Source organism: Nesoenas mayeri (genome assembly GCF_963082525.1).
Source record: "Nesoenas mayeri genome assembly, chromosome: 3".
NCBI lineage: Eukaryota > Metazoa > Chordata > Aves > Columbiformes > Columbidae > Nesoenas > Nesoenas mayeri.
The window spans coordinates 85,212,344-85,229,932 of NC_137544.1; the positions used below are offsets into that span (position 1 = coordinate 85,212,344).

Sequence of the window (17,589 nt, forward strand, 5' to 3'; positions counted from 1 at the left end):
GGTAGTTCTACATTTATAGCAATTCAGTTGCAGTGATATATCAATATCAATGCTGATAAGGGAGCAATAAGCAATACCATATGTACAGCAATACTCTCTGGTTATGCTTTTCTGATTGTTAACAGTGTATGAGCTGTAGTAAAACAGGCCTGTGGTTCTGCAGAGAACTAAATGCAAAGGAGATGACTGAGAAAATTTCTAGGACATAATTAGTATTGCCTTTGCCATGGTGAGTCAGGAAGTCATTGCTTAAAATGTAGTCTATTGTTCCCACTGAAATAAAAACCAGACAGTGACACAGCAGCAGACCAGCTGTCTCACTTCAGGTAAATGCTACTGAATCACATATGTGGTTCATAAATGTAAATAATGGGAGGGGCATAGCATAAGCAAATCAGTGAAAGGTAAAATAATTTCCTGAGAGAAGAAATGCACAAGTACTTTGTGAATGGAGTAAGATCATCAGGTTCCTTGAGTTCTACTGAGCATTCTTCAGAAACAAGCACAAATAGTTGAGTGATTTGTCTTCTACATAGCAATGTCATAGAGCAAAGGGCATAAGTGCCATTCTCCAGACAATCACAGCAGTGCTCCAAATGTGGAGAGAAGCACAAGCCATTGGTGAGCCTTCACCTACCTAAATAATAAGAGGAGCTGCTATCCATTTAATTTTTCTGTCCTTAATCCACGTATTTGGATTAGGATGATGTTCACATCAGGCATCTTTACAATTAAGGAGGAGTGGGGGACCTTCAGCAAGTGGTTTAGAAATGCAGAGTCATTACCTGGAAGTCATTTTCTCTTCCCCCCTATTCACAGCACAGGAACCCTGAGGCAGCTCAGTTTTTAACACGGGCACCTATCTTAGTTGTCTGATCTTAGACAGGTTGAATTCAGGCTGAAGGACATCACCACTTAAAAGCCTGAAGCTTCACATTGCAGCAGTGTGTAGCTTTCAAAGTCATGGGTCCTGTGGTTGAACAAAACATCTTGTCTGAGGCATCCCCATTCCTATACACAGTGTGTGGAAAAAGCAGGTCCAAGTCCCAAGCAACCAGCATGGTGAGCTGGCAGCTATTATTGTCCCTATGTGAAGGGGGCTTCAAAGCATTTTAAGAGGCTGTGGGGATGAAGTTCATGGCATAACCTTTTCTTGATGGTAAGTGCCTAAATGCTTTTGAAGTGCAGGACAAGTTTATTTTTTCTTTTAAAACACCAAGAATTAAAGAGAGTTCCCTCACTTTTGTAATACGCCAATGGCTGGAGAACACTCATGCTGAACAAGGGAAACAGTTTCAGTTCCTTTCTTAACTTGAAGGAGGTCAAATCTCTTCTCTAAACTGCCTGGGTGAGTCTTTTAGCCAGGGCTGTAGAGGAACTGTAATTAATTATCCAAAAAGGACCTAAGGCTCATTTGGTGAGATCCAGTCACTGGAAATATGAGTCTGCAAACTGTGGCATCTCCTTTTACTTCAAAGACTGCAGAAAATTTGTATGTATTTATTTATTTTAATGGAACAAAGTGATGAAGCACTTCCACTTATGTTAATTGCATATATGTCTTTAGGGGGTTGAGTGAAGGATTCTGTATTTTTCTTTTTCTTTTTTTTTTTAATCTGGCATCAAATGGTACAGACACATATCACTCAGGAAACTTAAAGGCAGACAGTTGAATCTGGACTTCCTAGATCCCAGATGAGCATCATACTTATCCATCCTTTCATTAATTGCACTAATGCTAATATTTAGCAGTTAAGAAACTGTCTGATCAGTATAATTTTTGAGAAAATGACAGTTGTCTCTTGGAATTCCTACATCACAGATTGGTTTGATTTTATTTTTTTTTTTTCTGAAATGGCAAGAATGCTTGAAGGTAACTCTGATTTATATTAACTAGCATTTATTCAGACTGATTCTCAAATTGTTTCTTGGTTATAATTTTTCCATTTTCCATAAGATAAAGGTGCCATAAAGTCAAAAGAGCTTCATTAAGAATACATTTATAGCTGGGTTTGTTATTCCTGTTTCTTTCAATAACAACAGAAATTATTAATCGTGGGTACATTTGTTAATCATTAAAGTCACAGTTATTTTTGCCTGTCTTCCAATTCTGTTTATCGCAGATGAAATAATTGTGCAGAAGCCAGAGCTCACCAGTCCATCGATCTGTCATGCTCCCGGTGGGGAATACTTCGTAGAAGGAGAGACATGGAATATTGATTCTTGCACTCAATGTACATGCCACAGTGGACGTGTCCTATGTGAGACTGAAGTCTGTCCACCTCTGCTTTGTCAAAACCCCACCCGCACGCAGGACTCCTGCTGTCCACAGTGCCCAGGTATATACTGATAACCAGCTTTTATCAGAGTCCTTTCTTCACCTGAGAATGTGTGATGTGAATATTGACTGTTTTGGTATGTGCACACTTGGTTCTTGTGGTGCCTTTGTTCTTTAGCAGTTTGGAGTGGGAGACCGCAGTCCTCTGTTTCAACTGCAAGACTTGACTGTGTGCAAGAGATGTCTTATATGTAAAGGGGAGCTGTGGCCCTGAAGTTTGAACCTTTTCTCTGAAGGCAATCTAATAGTGTCAGGGTTGCATGAGAACCAGAATCCTTAGTTGGTAGGTTTATGAAATATGCACTGACTTGTTTATGGAAACATGCTGGATTAGAAAAACTTCGAAAGCAGTCGAAGTGCTAGGCAGATACAGGCTGTTTCTTTTCCTTTCTACAAACCTTGGTTTCTATGAACCTTTTTACTACTATCTTGTCTATTTGCAATTTGGTCTCAAAAATACTTCTGTTTGCTTTTACCTTCACCTGGTATGATTTGAGGGTGACTTGAAGACAACTGAGTAATATCAAAGCATTCCAGCCCAGCAGGTGTGCCAGATTCCTCCTAGATTGTCTCACAGCGTCAAGAAGGTAGCAGGATTTGCTTTCCCCCAAGGAAACAGACGTAATTATAATTGAATGTGAATTCCTGTTTTACATAGCAAATGTGGAGTTTATTGCACTGGAAATTTATAATCCAAACCTGTGAATTGTATATAAACTTACTGAGAAAATATTTATCCTTATTAAAAAAAGCAAAATATAAAAACTTTAGGAAAAAAAAATAGGTTTTGCCATTTCTTCTACAGGGTGTTCATTGTTTTTTGGGGTCGTGTTTTTTTTCTTCTGACACAAGATTTTCAGTAAAAAAGTTAGCCTGCTCTCCTGACTTCCATTTTTCTGATTATTAATAGCAGTGAGCATTTGCTTAACTTCAAAATACTGTTTGGAGCAGCTGATCTTTCTCCCTGTATAAGGAGCTGTGTAAGGAGCCTTAGTCTCATAACTTACACATTTAGATTGAGAACCTGATCTGAGTGCCCTTATGAATCCTTTTTTGTCTTCCACTTTTCTTATATGTTCTCTGCTCACACATACGTATTTCTTGATCCATAATGCCTGTTAAGATACAGCTTCATTGCAGAAATATGTGTACCAATGTGCAGGCATCAGAATTAAAGCAGACCCATTGGCATCAAGCTGAAGCCCAATCAAGTTCTATTTGTTTCTCAACGGCTTATAATTAGCTCATAAAAGTCCACTAGCGAAGGCGACAGCAGCATAATAGCTTTTGACTTTGCATCATTCAAGGATTTGAACTGACATGGCAGAAGCTAGGATTCAAGTTTTAGATTTAAAATTTAATCTCTCTAATTTAAGCTGAATTCCTATATACCGTTCAGTTCAGAGCATTCACAGTGACTTTCTGAGGGGCTGCTTCTGATGGCAATTGCTTTTCACTTTGCTCTCCTATTTTCCTGTTTTACTTTTTTTTTTCTTGAGTGAACTTGACAAAGGTCTACATGAACTTTATTCTAGAGCACATCATGAGATCCTCATCACGTGCACGGACTGAATAGGCACAAGGCTCTGTCCTTCTAGTTCTTCTGAAGTCGTGAGCCAATGTGTTACATTCCATTGTGTTCTTCAAGGGTGAACCCTCTGTCAGGGAAATATGAAATAAGTTAGCTACTGTTAATTTCAGTAACTTAATGTGTTAATATTTACAGATGAACCTCTTCAGCCCTCTTCGTCAAGCAATGAGAGTATGCCCAGCTATTGCAAAAATGATGAAGGAGATATTTTTCTGACAGCTGAGTCCTGGAAGCCCAATGTCTGCACTAGCTGCATTTGCATGGATGGTGTCATTAGATGCTACTCTGAGTCTTGCCCACCTGTATCCTGTGAGAGACCTGTTTTGAGAAAAGGACAATGTTGTCCTTACTGCATCGGTGAGCAAATAAAAATAGATAATAACTTGCTGTTCCCTTCTTGGAAATAAGAAAGAAGTTATATTTCCAAATTGAAATATGTTTTCCCTGTTTCGGGGAGATGCAGTTTGTGTCTTCAGTTGAACTGGAGAAGGAAATCTGCATAGGGAGATTTAAGGATCATGATTTGTGGTTTTGAGGTAGAAGTGCAGGAAGATATAGACATAACTTGCCTGCAAACTTGAGAGGACATCCTCCTGAAAATTTGGTAATATACCTTACTAGATGAAAACATCCCACAAAATCATGTAATTTAAAGGCAGACCTGCCAGGTAACATCTGTTATATCAAGATACGTGATAATATGAGGAAAATATTCATTACAACTGCAGAAGATAAGCTGAAGCATTATGAAATTACATGGAATGGAGAAGTGTTAATAAGGCATTTAAATTAAAATACAGGAAAATCCTGAAGTTCATCAAAAATAGTTATAGAAGACCTGAAAGAATATACAGGGTGTTTCGAAAAGGTAGACCCAGTTTCAAAGCAGTGTGATTTCAAATTGGGTCCATTATTTTGAAACACCCTGTATTTGAGAAAAAGTTTGGGGGGAAAAAAAAAAAATATATATATATATATTTTTTTTTTTTTTTAAATACTAAAAATGTGTTATATAAAGAATTGAGTGCTGTGCACTGGTTTTGTATTTGAAGTGAATAGTGGATGCTGTAGATAGTGAAAATTGTTTGGCACTTTTAAAGTTGCAGAATTTGAGATTATTGATCACTTTTTCATTATGTTTTTAATAGTATTTATTTACAGATGACTTTTTTAATGGGTTCATAGTAAGTACAAAGGCTGTAGAATGGAAGCTGCTGATAGAGAAGAATTATATCATGAACTTACTGAAATTAAGTTTTTGTAGCACTGCTGGAAAGCATTCAGACCTTACTTCATTTCCAAAAGTAGCAGGGGAGTTCCAGTAGAAAAGAATTCAGTAAAAAGGAATATAATGAAATTGACGGCTTTAACTGTCATTAATTGAACACGTGTATCAACTCACCCCTCTATAAACAATACAGTTTTTCACCAGAAGACTGTCAAAAAGGTTGTGAAGTCCTTTCAGATGAGTACTATTGATATAGCTCTTGAAATCTTTAATTCATTGCAGATAAAATATCTTTAATAATAAGTGATACAGATTTGTAAGATATGCCAGGAATTCCATCAACTAAATGTCTGGAAAAGTTAGAAGATATTGAAGTTTCTGTTGCCCTTGGAACCCTATATATATTCCTGGTGAGGACGTTTTGAGTGGAAAGGAGTATGTTATCCTATTACTATTTTCTCATTGTGGTTTGCATACAAAATGGGGAAGATTTAAAGTTTCTTTGACACTTGGTTTCCTGCAGGTTTTTCTTCCAATGATTGCCTTTACAACCATGAAGATAATTTTAATTCAGAATACATTTTAATGTTAAAAAAATACAGAGTGTAGGCAAAGTTGTGCAATCAAACCAGTAGAGTCAGAACCTGAGCTTTAGCACTGTACTGGAGAATTCTTTAGGTCAAGGAAGGCATGCGCTACAGGGACTGATGCCATAAGCTACAAAAATAAAACCTCTAGAACTTTGTGCCTACCCCTTGCATGTCAGGTTTGCAAATACATACACAACGTGTAGATATGGCTTTAATTAATTAACTTTGAATCCCATATAGTTGCACAATATTGCAAATACTTAAATGTTTGAGCTGTAGAAAGTTAATGGTTTAAACTACTGGCTAAGCAATACAAAATACAGAAGGCAGATTGTAATTAATGCTCACGTATGAAGACTTTCAATGGTGATACATTTTATTAATCTAAGCTATACTATATTGTCAGTGTGTTTTGTGGTCTAAATAACTGAAATTCATGGAAACTTACTTTCTTAATGGCTTCTATGAGCTGCGTAATCTTGCCTGTAAAAGGAGTACGATCATGCACTTAATTTTTGTCTTCCTGGTTCTTACTGGTTTACTCTTCTTGAGAACTCTGGAGCACATCTTTGTACAGATTCTTCCTGGTTTCATGTAATAGCGTTTAGTGTTTAGTCAGCAAACTCTGTGGAAACAGGCCTTCTTCATTTATTGGAATTTCAAAAATTAGGCAAGCTTTCAGCACTGCATTTTATTGTGCTTCTTTCTGCATCCAGATCTGGTTAGTGCTTAACAAGTTAGTAGAGGTTCAAATTCAAAATTTTACAGGCCTTGGATGCTTTGTTGTTTGTCTGAATCATCAAATTAATCCTGTGGTTCAACATTCTTCTTTTTCATGCAAAGAAAGATTGATTTGGAAAGATAACCTTCTAGTTTAGAGTGGATAAAGGGATATCTATTTGATTATATACAAGATTAGTCTTCTGCAGAAGACAGAGCAACAACTGTTTACTAGATGAGATTGATTTACTGGTGTGGCTAGAGGAAATTTGAGAGAATACGGGTAGAGCTAGACACGGTGTTCTGAACTGCATTTTTGTGTGTGCGTTTCCACTGTCCTTGAGTACTTGTTGGTGTTGTGGCCTTCATCTTCACCCTGTGCGCTTCTATATGCATAGAGACGAACACCAAAACAGGAGACATACACACAGAATAATACTTTTGTAGAACTTAAAATTTTTGAGGTTCAAAGGTGCAACATTGCTATTGTGACTTTACCTTGCTCATTCTCCTAACAAATATTTACTGTTTTAAATTGTGATGTGTTCTTTGCAAACTTGCAAAAGCCTGAGCAAGTTAAAGGACTATTCCAGCCAGACCAACTGCTGAGTGGAAGAAGGTGTCCTGAGTGGGGCAAGGTGGTGCTTTGGGAGCAAATCAGCCCTGAGTGCACGGGAAGGGCTCAGTCTTAGGTCTGCAGAGGGCTGACAGCTCAGGCTGTGTGCATCTCACCCTCTCCACCATCATATCCATTTTCTGACCAACACAGGGCTCCACTGGCTCTGTCTGCCAACATGCAAGTCATCTATGGAAGAACCTGATGTGATTTTTACAGCTCACAGTCACTTTTTCCTCCCACGCTTCCTTTTCCATGTACACCCCATATTCACTTAAAAAATCCTCTACTTGGAAAGGTGGGGACCCACACTGACAGCCATGGAAGCCATGGGATACCCATACCGGGGCTGTCTGGAACACTTGTACTTTTCAGATAATTCCATTAGTATTTTCATAGTAGTACTTCTTGCATTTGAATTTAATCTATCTGGATCTGTTGCACTGCTCTGCTGACTGTTAACCTTGTTATTCCAAATGATGTCAGTCTGTTACGTTGTCACTACTTAAAACTGTACTGATGGCCAAATTATTTAATAAGTCTATATATTTGGGAGGTAATTCTGACTGACATACTTACATATGTGATCAGTGTGAATGTTAAACCAGTACTTCTCTGACAAGAAGTTACTTTGTAGTTTCATTCTGTTATCTCATGTGTATGCTTAATCTGCAAATTCATGTCATCAGCAGGTTTCATAATAATTTCTACCTCTAAGTAAAAAAGGTAGCAAGAAGCTAAGATGAAAATGAGATGCTGCTTGGCTTTTGGAGGTTGTGGCTTTATTATGATTATCTATAGAGGGCTACAGCAGACAGAAACATCCTAGGCTAAGTAATTAATGACTGTCTTATCATCAAAACAGAAAGTATACTGCAGACCACGTAAAAGGCTTGCATAGGATGCCATATAAAAAACAGCCGTGTATTAAATGCTTAGGTAGAAAGCGAATGAATCTTTTAAGTGTTTTCCCAAGACCTACTTGCTACATCAAGTCCAAGTCCCTATTAAGTACTGTATCAAAATATATCTGAAAAGTTGGTAGCTTTTCAGCTCTCAGTCTTTGGGAGAAGTGTTCTGGAACCTCACTTTTTCTGCAGGCTAAGATCACACCAGTTTCTAATTTATATAACACTAACAATGAAAAAATGTACTGAGTTTGGTTATTGCCCTTTTCCTGAGGTTTTCCATGTAACCACTTACAGGGAATGATCAGATCCCCTTTGAGTCTGTTCTATCATAATAAGTAGTCTAAGCACTTCTAGTTAGGTCACTTGAGGGTTGCTTCATCCTTCTTGGCATACTCCCTAATATTTTCTTCAAGTATTCCAGACCGAGTTCATCTTTCTTGAACCTTCGTAATGAGAAAAGTAGATAGTTTGGCTTTTTTTCCATAGTTAAATAGGATTTACTAGGAAACCAGGAGGAGGAGGAGTTGGCAGTCTCAAACAGTCAAACATTAAAAAAAAAATCCCTAATTTTCACAGTACTTTTGATATCATCATTTCTTGTACCAATCATCTGCCCTCTTGCATGAAGAAAATGAGGAGAAGCAGCCCAGGCTAATTATGTGTTTTATAAAGAAGCTGAAATGACAGAGGGCCTTTTAGTTACAGCTGGGATTTCTTTGTAGCTGCTGTTTCACTTTTGCATTTGGGGAAAAAATCAGGTTTGTGCGTACCTGGCCATTACCGCCTGATCACAGCACTTTGTTTTCCTTCAACAGAAGATACAGTTCCAAAGAAAGTGGTCTGCCACTTCAGCGGGAAGACATACGCTGATGAGGAGCGCTGGGACATCGACAGCTGCACACACTGCTACTGCCTGCAGGGTCAGACTCTCTGCTCCACTGTCAGCTGCCCACCCCTCCCTTGTGCTGAACCCATAAACGTGGAGGGGAGCTGCTGTCCCATGTGTCCAGGTAATGTGATGCTGGTTTTCCAGGACTGATAAGAAGTCTTTTTAATTGGTTTTTGAACGTCAGCCCGTGTTTGAACAGTATCAAGATGACATTTAGCCTTCAGGAGAATGAATATTCTTAACAGACAGGCACAGTGTGCAGACATATAGTTTGAATTTTACTTATGCTGAGAACTGTGAACTCAAAAATAATTTGCTTGTCCCCTCTCTGTCCTTTCATAAGGTTATGGAAATACATTAGTGAAGTAGAAAAATTAATATCCTTACATCTTCACAGATTCTGTCAGTGATCAACATTTCTGTCCTTTCAAAGTCGCTTCATTACTTTTCAAATATCATATTGCTTTATTTATCATTTTAACTTGGCTTAAAAGTAATATCAAATTTTCTTAGCTATGGACACAAGGGATATAAGAATTGCAACTGTTTTTTTAAAGCTAGTCCTGACATTCATCTGCAAGAGTTGGCTTATCTTATGCAGTCAGCTGGTAACTACTTCCAACAGGACAAGTGGGGAGATTCAGCAGCACCCCCTCCTGCAGTTCTCCTGCTTTGAGGATTACAAAAAAAGCAGGCAAATAAACCAGCAGTGACCATTTACACATCAGCTGGGAAGATGTAGCCTTCCCTTGGTCTTTTTGTCATTTAGTATCACAAAGGAGCAAGAGGCATTCAAGACCTGCCTGAACGTCTTCCTGTGTAACCTCATCTGGGTGTTCCTGCTCCGTCAGGGGGATTGGACTAGATGATCTTTCGAGGTCCCTTCCAATCCCTAACATTCTGTGATTCTGTGACTATAGTAATGTGTGTATTCTGAAATGGTATTTTCAAAAGCAAATTTGTCCACAGGACTATTATCATCCCATTCACATTAGCATAATGATAATGGCAGCAAGTATGGATCCCCTATACAGTATGAAACGGGTTTTTAAACAAAATCCTAGACTAGTAATGGTGAAAATTCTGAAACAAATGAAAGGATTCATAGGACAGAGCACTGCAAATGGCCAGGTGTATTTCCCGAACTAGGAGCAGCACTGGGAGGGTAAGCAGCCTGTAATTTGTAAAACACATTTATCTCATTTCACAGAGATGTATGTACCTGAACCTACTAACATCCCCATTGAAAAGACAAACCATCGAGGAGACATGGAATTAGAAGTACCAAACTGGCCAACACCAAGTGAAAATGACATCATCCACATTCACAGAGGTAAGATCTCATATAAACTGGGCTAACTTAGGTCTGTGTTTATTCCTTGCGTTTTAATGCATCTGCTTGTTCTATTCAGGTAGCATCTGTATAATGCTTTGAAAAGATGGTTATCTGAAAATATTCTTCCGTGCACAACACTTACATGCATTTTGCTTTGAGTAAAGATGAGTCAGTATATTAGATTATATTTGTGTAATTTGGTCTCATTATCATTCCATCTTCAGCTTGGAAGAAACACCTGTGTTGATATGATGGAGTTCTATAAAATTAAGAATGCAATAAAATGATGAATGAGGAATCATTCTGCAGTGTCTCTTCCTCTACAAAAAATAGAAAGCAGGCTGTTGTCAGTCCACTGGAGTTAATAGACCTTCATTTGATTGATTTGACATTCTTATATTAATAAATGAAAACAGGAAAACATGTACCACAACTTAACAGATATCATAGACACATCAAAGTTTAAAAAAAAAAATAGCAACACTTCAGGTGTAATAACACTGAGTTAATAAAGTTGTTTAAGGATGTAAGTCCATCTTTTGTTTAAAACTGTGTTGAAATTGTTATTCCAGGCTAAGGGTAACACTCTTATGACACAGTCTTTGTTAATCTTTTCCAACTGAAGGACTTGTATGTATTTTTTTTTTAATCTGAGTATGATCTCATAGCATGCTGTTGTTTGAAGAAAGGATACATTAAATGTAACTACTTTGCAAAATTGTAAGCTTACACTTTTATAATTGCAGCACTTTCATTTCTCACAGGCATTAGTAGCTAGCTTGCAACTATCCTGGCTGGGGATTATAAACACACACTGCAAACTGTGTGGGAATGTTGTACATGTCACTGAAAATTACCATTCTTTGCAATTACATTCAAAACTTGCTACAGCACTCTGTTTTCACAGGCTGAGTGCTACAAGCATTGTAACATGTTCTCAACAAATGAAAGAGTTGTCTTAATAGCTTTTAAAAGGGAAAAGACATAATAATAAGGACTTTCATCCCAAGACTTCCAGGTTTGCCTCAGCGTAGAAACACGGGCTGATTTGGTTGTGACCGGGTAAGATGATGCAAACACAACTGAGCTAAGAGGTTATTGTCAGACTCGCTTGTTATTGTGCTTTAAATTCCATCGCATTTCCTCTCTTTTTGATGGCCTTTCCCCAGATAACACAGTCACTATGCAAGATACTAGCTTTCAGTTGTTCTAATTTATATAAATAAGGTGACATTTCAGGAAAGAAGGTCCTAATTCATATGAGTGACAAGATCCACAACTAAGAGTTTTATAATTGCATTCTTCTATATGGTCAAGGCCCATATATAATTAAGAACAAACTCTCACATTTGCCTTGCAGACATGAGCCATCTCCAGGGAGGGTACAGAGGGGGCAGCGGACCGCACCCAAGCGAAGATGCGTCAGTTAGCTCTGTTGCCTTGGTGACAATTCCAATCACGATAGCGCTGTTACTGATCATCGTCCTTCTGCTCATCAATCAGAAAAAGCAGTGGATTCCTGTCTCCTGCTACAAAGCTCCAACAAAGGTGCCATTTATGTCTATTTCCAGGCTTTCACTTTTTAGGAAAACAAGATTAACTAGAATATTGTGTGGGATGCAGTTGAGTTTGCATCATGTGAACTCTCTTAAATTATTTTCTCATTATGTGTTACACGATTTTATACCGATCAGTCTGTTGGTGTTTATTTAGACTCCTAAATTACTTTTTTCATGTACCAAACTAAAACATTTCCTGTTCCATATAGTAATGAGTTGTCACTAGATAGAAATCAAGCTCAGCAAAAAGTTTAAAAAAACTCCAACCCTGTATATGTGTAGATAAATACATGCAATTTTCTTACCTACAGACAAACTCTTAAGAGAATATTTTTGCTTTCATAACTTTCATCTGCTTTAAAAATCTTCTCCAACATCAGGTGCTGTATGTACTGATAGTGTTTGTCACATTTTCTAATAACTGCATCACATAATTCTGGGATTAATATTTTAAGAGGGTTCTCTTAAAAAAACAGTTAAGTATTCCACCAAAAAAAGGAAGAAGCAGGTAGCTTGGAAATGAACAATGAAAGGAGTGGTTTGGGTTTTTTGAGTAAAGGTTCCATAAGCAGACTAAGCCCTTACTCCATATTCAAATGCCATTTATACCAGTAGTTCCCCAATTTATCCCACTTACACTTTCTAATTCTAGTCAAACAGACTTTGTCCATACTTTGAACACAATTTCAGAGCATCTTCAGCTCCACCTAAAAAAGCACTACAGCAGTGCCCATATTCTTTCTGCCACTTCTGCAGAGCCTTTTTTTTCTTAAAATGTTATTTCTGGAAAGCTTACAAACACAGTCAGAGCATAACATTGAATTCAACTGTAATTAAAAAGGAAGCATGAAGAATTGGTATTTTTCCTCTTCTAGTCTTTTAAGACAAGTGAGCAATACCAGTTTCTGTATTTCTTAAGGATTCAATTTAAAAATTCATTTTGAACTAAGAGATTTACTCATAAACTCTCAGAAAGGCTGCTGTCTGTCCAAATGTTTTGTGACAAAATGATTGAAACTGAAGTGAAGGTCACAACTTTCTAGCTGTGGAACTATAATCAATAATGCTATGTACTTTTTTACTTATGGAACATCGTTTTCCTCTAACACCTCTATTGCTGAAACATGTTTTTTTCAGTGTCGCCAAAAGGCATCATCCATATGCTAAGAAAGTTCACTTTAAGCCACATGCAGATTCAGTGCAAGTCTGTGGATATACTGAAACTTGGATGTCTTGTGAGGGTCCTTGCCCTAAATACCTTTCTTATAAGGTTTCTTCAACCAAGTGTCACTTTAGTTTCTTCTATTCTTTGCTGGGTGACTGATGGTTCTTGGTAATAAATTTTGGCAAGCTTGTTTTAGCTTATGTTCTTTCTGTTTAAAATAGTCTACCTATTTCATAAAGAACAAATTAACAACTGTGCTTAATTCATATCAATACCAAAAGAAATATGATAGAAAAAAAGCTTAAAATGACAGATTGACTGCTAGTGTTTCACCCTGATTCCATTAATATCAGTAAATCTCAGGAATTCTTTTTGAAAACAGTCTGTAGACTTTTGAAGATCCGAATGTAAGACATTTTAAAATAATGTTTTGTAATAAATGGGTAAAACCCCCTTTTTGTTATAAGGGTTACTGAATGTAAATTTTTAGTAATAAAGACCCTTCTGGTTTTCTGATTTAAATCTTGGAAAAAGGAGCTATGTCAGTGGAAATTTTTAAGATTTGCTGTCCACATGTATGCTTAGAGCATGGGTATGCATACACATTGTCACTAACTTCATATGTATCCACAGAGTACTCTTACTGCCTGTCCTCCTTCACGCTTAGCCCACAAACATTTCAGGTAATGCTCACCCAGAGTTGTTTCACCTTACTCTCAGCTGCAGAATCTTCCAGTTGAAGGATTCTGAAACAGAGGAATAGCAGGAGCACACATAGCTCAGCTCTTTCTTTGAGTAATACTTTATGTGTCTTCATGCTTGTAGATCATTACATACTCAAACGCTCATTTATTCATGCTTGCCTAAAGTTGAATCCCCTATACTATACTTATAAGCAGGTAAGGACAACTGCCAAGTGCCACATCAACACTGGCATCTCCACAGTAACACACTGCTTTGCAAGGGTATAAAGCTTAGCAAATACTAGAAAAAAAAGGTGGATGTTTTCTTAATTAAGGAGGTAATACATAAATCACCTCAGAAAGGAATACAGAAGGATCCCATAGGACACTTCATGCCAGGAATTAACTTTAACAGCTGAGATCTCTCGCATTCTCTTAGTGGAACTGCAACCAGAAACAAAACATTCTTGAAAATGATCAGCAATAAAGAGGCTGTTAATATCTTGGAAACGAGCTGATGCACATCAGGGGCAACCAGGTTAAGCGCTTGTGTGGTGCTAGGCTAACAAAGAGCAGTTAAACCACTCCATCTGGGATAGGAGAATACCAGAGCTCCACTCAGAAGATGAAAAATGGTGATACAGAAGGGTGTGTTGTCTTGTTGTGCCTGGCACAAGCCTTTACCAAGTTGAGCAAAGTAGACTCTTCCAATGCCTGTTTGATTTTGTTGTGCTTATGGACTCGAACCACAAAGACTTTTTTAATTACATGCAGAATACAATTTTTTTTTTTTTAATTTAATCAATATTTCCTTTCTGTGTTAACAGCCTTCTTGTCTAAACAATCAACTCGTATATGTGGACTGCAAGAAAGGTACCATGGTCCAGGTGGACAGTTCTCAGAGGATGCTAAGAATTGCAGACCCAGATTCAAGATACAGTGGATTTTACAGCATGCAGAAACAGAACAACCTACAGGCAGATAATTTCTATCAGACAGTTTGAAGAATTGCACCCTTACCAAGGATTTAAGAAACAGAGAGAGAGAGAGACTAAGTCTGCTATTAAAATAAAACTAGAATTGTGCACTTGCTTAGTGGATTGTATTGGATTTGTGACTACATGTACAGCTCTAAGACCTTACTGGGATGAGCTCTGACTCCTGCAATGTGCCAGAAAAAGCATTCCCACTTTTCCTTGAGATAACTGACCAAGTGTTTTCTTAGAACCAAAGTTTTAAAACTTGTTAAGATGTATTTGCTTGTAACATAGCTATAGAGGTTTCTTGGGAGGGGAAATCAGGGGCTAAGGATAGGCAATGAGGTAAAAGGAAGCTTCAGAGAAGAAAAAGCTGGTCATGCTTGGCTGGAGAAGAAAATGAATAAGAAATATTGCCGAGCAGCAGGATAGTGTTTTTTCCTGTTGCTCTGAAATTGCACCTGTTGCAGCAAAGCCTAATCCCAGGTGAAAAGAAAAAATGAAAAGGTCTGATTTTTTTTTTTCCCAGCTGTTGCTACAGTAATATACTCGTAGAACAGAATTTGTCACATCACAGGTGTGGTGTAGCTACAAATATTTTTCTATATGATGAGAAGCTGCAGTAGTTAATGAAATAGCAAGGAAAAGGTTATAGCAGAAAATAAAGGGTGGGTTTATTAAGGATGTATAAAATTATACCTTGTGCTGCTTTTTGTTTTTATTTTTGTTTTTTTTTTTCAAAGCTGATTGGCTAGATTAGCAAATGACTGAGGCCTAAGTAATTCCTGATATGAGCACTGGATCTTTTGACAGCAGTATTGAAGGAAGGAAGGAAGGAAAAGTCAAGAACACCATGCAGTTCCAGGGGCTTTTGTTTGTTTGTTTTGTCTGTTGTGGTTTTGTTTTGTTATTTTATATCAATCTCTGGTTGTTCATACAGGAGAAGGAAAAATATTTTTGTTGGACAAAGCTCTTGCTTACAAGAGAGTAAAAAAGAGACTGTTTTAAGGTTGTTGTTTTTTTCCTGTTGATGTTCTTATTTACTGGTATGCAGATTTAGAAACTACTTCCATGCTAGGAAGCTGCTTAATTTTAATTGTATATTACTCAAGCACCTTTTTTGAAGCTCAGAAAAAAAAGGAGATCATGCTTCTTTAAACTTTAGCATTATAGGAATATTTATGTAAATATAATTATGCTAAAAACAACAAAAAGTATTTGTATGTTTGTGTATATATATGTATATACAAATGCATGTAGGTATACATATGTATATATACGTGCATGTGTATATACACTATACATATATATACTGTATATATAAAATGCTATGTATACAGTATATATTTTTTCTATTTTTTTTCTTGTTGAATGTATTTTTATCTGAGAGAGATTTTACCCAGAGCAGAAAAAGATAAACAGGCATTCCATATCAGTGCTTAATCGCTTGTGAGTTTAGGAAAGACAAGAAAAGAGCATCTCATTCTACCTACAGTTTGATTTGATTTGATTTGATTTGAAAGTGTTTGTGTGTGCGCGTGTGTGTGTGTGCTCTCTTGTGTTTGCGTGTGTACAGTACGTGCACGATTATAGCAGTAAGCGTTGCTCTTGCTACTTGCTACATTTCAGGGTGTTTCTTATTTTTCTTTTCCTGCTTAGCCTTAAAAAGGCTTTGTAATGAATGCGTTGGCTAGAGACACTGATGACAATATACATGCAGCACTAATCAGCTCCATAAAATAACACCATCAGCTCCTGGATTTTCTTTTTTTTTTTTCTTTCTTTGTTTTTGTTTTTTCAAACAATTGTTTGAAACAACTACTGGAATATTGTCCACATTAAGCTGGAAGTTTGTTGTAGCTTGCCTCATTTATAACTCTGACTGTGTAATACAATGTTAACTTTCCAAACAGGTCTTGGCACTTTTATACTAATTACCCATTTGTGCATTGCCTTTTTTCTTTTACAAATGCTTGTCATAAGAGACACAGATACCCAGTATGCTTAATGTGAAAAGAAAATGTATTTTTTGTAAAGGAACTCTCAAGTATTGTTGTAAATACTTGGTCAGAGGTTGCTGAACTTTAAAACTGAAAAAAAAAACCTAATTTATTATTATAATGACCTAATTTATTAATCTGAAGATTAACAATTTTTTTGTTTTAAGATATCAAAAAGGTGTTCTAGCTGTTTGCATCCAAGAAAAAAATAGGTGTATCATTGAGGGTCAACATTTTTTCCGCTTATATAACTTCAGTTTCCAACCACCAATAAGAAAAAATGTAGTCTCCCCAGTGTTTTGTACTCGATCTGATGTTGAAACGGAGATATTTCTGTCCAGTAACTACAAAGATTTTTGTCAAGACAAAACATCCATTCCTTGCATAAGAGTAAGCAGTCTTTATCCAGAAATTGTAAATGCTTGCTTTTGTTTTACAATCAAGGCCATATTCTGAAAATATTAGCAGGATATAGGACATGGTGTAAAATGTTTTTTATTATTATTATTTTATTATTATTATTATTATTTTAAAGATATGATTTATCCTATGTGCTGTATCCATTACACTCTTTTACTTTGGTTCCTGTTGTGCTCTTGTAAGAGAAATGCAGATAAAATTTTCTGAAAAATAGATGCATATGTGGCACTTGGAGTGCACTACGGTTCAGCAGATTGCTTGTTTACTTTTTTAACTGTAAGGCGGTTTCTTGTAATTTGGCTCTTGGCAGCACAATAAAAAAATTTTAAACCTATTCATGTGTATTTTCTTAAATGTTTATATTTATTACTTCTGTGCACAGGTCCTCGAGACATTAGTTTATATCTTGATATTGTGAGATTTTTTTCACTGGGAATAGGAATTCCTATTATCATCCTGCTGACCTTAGATCAGGACAGTTCAGAACATACTGTGGGTAAAGAACAGTTTTCAGTCACAGAAAGTTCTAGATTTTACACTAAAGAATCTTCACATGAGGGATTTGT

General features: G+C 36.9%; 1 protein-coding gene across 3 annotated transcripts in view; it reads left to right on the forward strand.

Moving 5' to 3' along the window:
• CRIM1 (cysteine rich transmembrane BMP regulator 1) overlaps positions 1-17,357 on the forward strand; it is a 189,354-nt gene extending 171,997 nt beyond the window's left edge. For all 3 annotated transcript variants that reach the window (XM_080341203.1, XM_080341204.1, XM_080341205.1), the window contains 6 exons: positions 2,124-2,339; positions 4,065-4,286; positions 8,810-9,004; positions 10,094-10,216; positions 11,580-11,767; positions 14,454-17,357. In XM_080341203.1, coding sequence (XP_080197329.1) covers positions 2,124-2,339; positions 4,065-4,286; positions 8,810-9,004; positions 10,094-10,216; positions 11,580-11,767; positions 14,454-14,630 — 1,121 coding nt within the window. In that variant the 3' untranslated portion in view covers positions 14,631-17,357. The remainder of the gene's footprint in view (positions 1-2,123; positions 2,340-4,064; positions 4,287-8,809; positions 9,005-10,093; positions 10,217-11,579; positions 11,768-14,453) is intronic.
• Positions 17,358-17,589: the final 232 nt, after the last annotated feature.